The sequence below is a fragment of the Sphaerodactylus townsendi genome, linkage group LG09, assembly GCF_021028975.2.
Source record: "Sphaerodactylus townsendi isolate TG3544 linkage group LG09, MPM_Stown_v2.3, whole genome shotgun sequence".
NCBI classification, from domain to species: Eukaryota; Metazoa; Chordata; class Lepidosauria; order Squamata; family Sphaerodactylidae; genus Sphaerodactylus; species Sphaerodactylus townsendi.
This window is the reverse complement of record NC_059433.1, coordinates 59,559,686-59,564,134: the sequence shown is the minus strand read 5'-3', so window position 1 is coordinate 59,564,134 and position 4,449 is coordinate 59,559,686. Positions and strand designations below refer to the sequence as shown.

Genomic DNA, 4,449 nt, shown 5'->3' with positions numbered 1-4,449 from the left:
GGGATGCTTCCCCGCAGCCTTAAATAGAAGCTGCTGCTTGTGTATTCTGGCCTGCCAAGCGGAAGTGGAGGAAGGGGCTGCTGTGCAGACCGGAATGGCTGAGGGGTCCGGTGCAGACAGGGCGCTCTGTCTTAGACGACCCCCGACCACCCTGGCCGGTCAGTGACAGGCACATTTCTCCTCTGAGACCCGAGTGGAAAGTTTGGAACCACCTTGACCTTTGATAGTAAGAGGCGGCTCTTGCAGTTGCTCCCCCCCCCCCTCGGACTCGGGAAATCTTCATTCAAGGAGTTTTGTCAATGGGAAGAGAGTCCTGCTGATCTCTCCCGTCGCGGGCTGCGCTGACGTCACTAACGAGGCGATAAATATCTGTTGATATAATTGGATGTGAGATTCTGGGCCGCGATAGCAGGACGCTGCCCATTGCTGCTCCCCAACGGCCCCCATGATTTATTCAGCAGTGGATCGGGGCACGCAAGCGAGCTGTCAAGGAAGCGTCAGCTTATTAGGCAAGGGCTGCGTGATTCCAGAAGAGGGTCTAACCTATAAAAATCACGCGCCGGGACTCTGACTGGGGAGCCTTCTGATCACCCGGGCGGCAGGAGAGGCTCCGGGAGACGCGCGTCCGGACAGGAAGGGGGAGCCCGGTCCGCCAGCACTGACTTCACCCCTCCGACTTGACCGCGCCCGCATTTCTAAGGTATGAAAACAAAATCCCTGTGAACCACTCAAGGAGACCCTGCAAACTTCGCTCCAGCAGATTCTGCTAGATGCTGTAGAGGTCTGTGTGACTGGAGTCTGGCAGTAGACGTGTAATGCCTGAACAGAGGAAACAAAGTCATCTTGGGGCCAGGGTGGCAGCGGCTGTGGAAGGGCTTTGAGTTGCGTTTATTCAGGGATTAACAGTCGCTGGGGGGGGGGGGCGGTGTCAAGGGTTCTGTGCCACAGGGCTCTTCCCTGGTGCCCTCAAGCACGTCCGTCCCTTCCGGTGCCTCGACTCAAGAGAGCCCAAAGAGAAAGCGCAATCCCCCCCCCCCCCCCCATCGGCGAGCCCGGGGAGAGGTTGGTGGTTGGTGGGGCTCTGGCTGGGTGTTGAGTGTGGGCAGCCGTGGAGACAGCGCAGACAACTTTCAGGACGAAGGACAGCGCCGGCGGCAGGCATCACGCTGTGCCTCGTCCTGCCCTCGCCGCTCCAGTGCAGCCTCCTCTTCTTCCTCGATGCCCGCTCCCTTCCCTTCAGACTAGCGTTGCTTTTTCTTTTGCAGACCTGGCCGCTGAAAGATGAAGATCCAGCTGCTGGTCTCGACGGGGATCCTGCTGGTCGCTCTCTCGCCTTGCCATGAGTGCCGAGCCCTCAGCAAGGGCGCCCCGGCCGCCGACCCCGCTCCGCAGCAGCAGCCCGACCTTCTCCAGGCGCGGCCCCCGTCGCTGCCCGTGTTGCTGCGCATGGGGGAAGAGTATTTCCTGCGCTTGGGCAACCTGCGCAAGACCCCCGCCGCCGCCGCCGCCTCCTCCTCCTCCTCGCCCCTCGGCTCGGCTTCCTTGGGCTCGGGCGGCAGCAGCAGCAGCAGCCGGCACCTCGCCGCGTCCGCCTCGGCCGGCAACTTTTTCCGAGCAGCTGTGCAACAGCTGCAGCACCTGTCGCCTCTGCCGGAGCGCTCGCTAGAGGGCCCCGCCGAGCCCTGGGAGGGCGAAGGGGGCGAAGCCGACGGCGCCCACCTGGAAGAGCCGCCGCGGGGGAAGCGCTCCGAAGAGCCGCCCATCTCCCTGGACCTCACTTTCCACCTCCTCCGGGAAGTCTTGGAGATGGCCCGGGCGGAGCAGCTGGCGCAGCAAGCCCACAGCAACAGGAAACTGATGGAAATCATCGGGAAGTGAAGCGCGCCCGCCCCGCCGCCCTCCCCGACCAAAGAGACCCTCCGACCAGCTCCCCGGCCCCACAGCAGCCGTCCCGACCCGTCCTTTTTATCCCCCCCCCCCCCGCTTTCTCGGTAGAGCGGCGCGGTGCGCCCGCCGCCCCAGCCCGGCCGTCGCCCTCCCCTCGCATGCCCCGCGCCGCCCTCCCCTCCCCGCCGCGCCTCCCGTAGTTTGTCGCGCCCCGTCGTCCCGTCCCTTCCTTTGCCTCCCCGGGCCAAGGCGGGGGGCGTCTCGGGCGGTGGGGGGGGGCTCCGGCGGGTCAGCCGCTGGCAGCGGGTTAAAGAGAGAGGGGGAGGGGGGTCCCGCCTGGCGGGGTGGGGCGCGGTGGGGCGAGGCGAGGCGGGGGAGCCGGCCGGGGCCTCTCTGTGTTCGCGACTTGGCGTCTCCTCTTCTGCCTTCTTTCTTCTTTGTAAACATTTCCCCAAATAAAACATCTTTTCAGCGCTCGGTCAGTTGGGGTGTGGAAGAGAATGTTTAATATTTATATTTTTAATAAAAGCTGCAACGGAACGCTGGCTGCTTAGCCTTTCCTTGCCTGCTGGTTGTCTCGAGATCCAGAAAGGGCTGGCGTTGAGGGTCGGGGGGAAAGGGGGACCCTCCGACGTGAGCCGCGGGTGGGGGTGGGTGGGGTAGGAAACCTGCCCGAGAGGTCCCTGCGCAACCAGCCTGCAACACAAAACATGGCGATGACTCGGGAGCGGCGGGCACAGCGGTGCCAGGGTGACATTTGAACCCAGATTTGTTCGGAAAGGAAATCAACTGAGCGCTAGAACTCAGCCGTGGGTCTTGTGACATTGCGATGGTGCCTTTGGCCATGTACAGAGAGCATTTTGTCACCATGGAGGAACTAGTTTAGCACACCTGATGGCAAAGCTTCCAGATGTGGGCGAGTGACCTCTAGGTATGCTGGGGGAAGGGTGTGGTGATATTTTTCGCCATGGCTGCAGTGGGGGAAGATGTAAACAGAACTGTTTCAAAACAGTCACCTGTGGCAGCCAGTCTTCCAATAAGTGCCGGGATGAACCAGGCTCATCCCAGATCGACCCCCCGCCCCAACACACACGATTGCCGACTGGCATCCCCACAGCAAGGTCTCCCCTTTCCCCACTCAATTTTCTTTCCGACGTCGAAGCATCTTAATTTACAGCCACCCTTAAACTTTTTAAAAAACTAGTTTTGAAAATAAGTTTCCACCTTTCTTTTGTGTCTTCAGAACCAACATTTGGGTGCTTTTCACTGAAATCGTACTTACAAAATGTTAAACAAGAGAGGGCGAAAGAGAGAAGTTGACTGATTAGAAAAAAAAGTTTGTATTTAAAGAAGAGTTATTTTTAAACGCTAAGATCCGTGAAGGATACTGGGGGAGGGCAGGGGAGAGCGCTCCTTTCCTTTCTTCGTCCAGTAAAGATCTGGGGGGTCCAACGTAGGTGAAACCAACCCACAGCTTTTGTCTGAAGCCTCGGCCATTCCAGCGCCCCTTTCCCATGGGGGGGTTGGGAGCAGCGTCAGGCGAGGATTCTTTCAGCATTTCCAGTGAATGTCTCTGTTTAACCATGAAGGTCGGGGGGATGATTTCGGGTCTCCTTGGCCCAGCCGCTTTCCATTCCAGGAACCAGCTGTGGGGGTCTCACCGCCATGGCAAGCAACGTCCCTCTTCCCCGCCCCCCCCCCGCCCCATGGCAGTTGTGGAGCCCAGCTGGCCAACCAACCCCCGGGGGTGGTGGGTGGGGTGGGGGCTGTGTGAAGAAAGCAGGAGGAGGGGAATGCACACAGGGGGTCCAGATCTGGGAGCTTCAACACACCCCAGAAAGGCTGAGGCAGAAGGATTCTGTGCTCCCTCCGAGGCAGCCTGAGGCTTTTATTCTCCCTTTGGATCCCCTCCCTGTAACCACTGTATTATGAGCGGTTTCCCAGGGGCTGCGGAAACGGTGTGGACAGGGATATCCTTCCCCTTTTGTGTCACCTCAGGTGGCTCTGCCCTGCATGGACCCACCTCCCTGATTTTTCAGATGGTTACTGGAGGCAAACGTGCATCTTTTGCTCTTTTTGCTCTGTCTTTCGGTGAGCAAAGAGCTCTCCTATCTAGGGCTCCTGATTTAGAGAGTCTTAAAAACATTGGCTGAGATGGGCCCTTGGTCTGAAGCAGAAAGACTCTGATTTTCTTATCTGCTCAGTGGGAACCCAAAGCAGCTTACAACTTCACTCTCTCCCCCCCTCTCCATTTTATCCTCTCAACAATAACCCTGTAAGGTGGGTTAGACTGAGAAAGTATGGCTGGCTCTTGGGCCGCCAGTGAACTTCTATGGCAGAGTGATGATTTGAACCTGGATCTCTCAGATCCTACACTGACCATGTACCACTTCAACACTCTGCCTCTGCTTCTGAATGTATGTATACAAGAGGGAATTTCTGCAGGTACAGCTTTCCTCTTCCTTGAGTGGCCAGATGTTCCTGCCAGTATCAATATTGATGTAACAATTCAATTTCAGTGTCCAGTACTCCTTTGCAGCTGATCTCCAACTGCATAAGTTT

At 58.4% G+C, this 4,449-nt stretch overlaps 1 protein-coding gene across 1 annotated transcript; it reads left to right on the top strand.

The window, feature by feature from the left end:
- Positions 1-217: 217 nt before the first annotated feature.
- On the top strand, positions 218-2,419 carry CRH (corticotropin releasing hormone). Its single transcript, XM_048508144.1, has 2 exons — positions 218-700; positions 1,266-2,419. Exon 2 carries the CDS (start codon positions 1,282-1,284, stop codon positions 1,876-1,878), a length of 597 nt encoding a protein of 198 aa, XP_048364101.1. The 5' UTR covers positions 218-700; positions 1,266-1,281; the 3' UTR covers positions 1,879-2,419.
- The last annotated feature ends 2,030 nt before the right edge of the window (positions 2,420-4,449 follow it).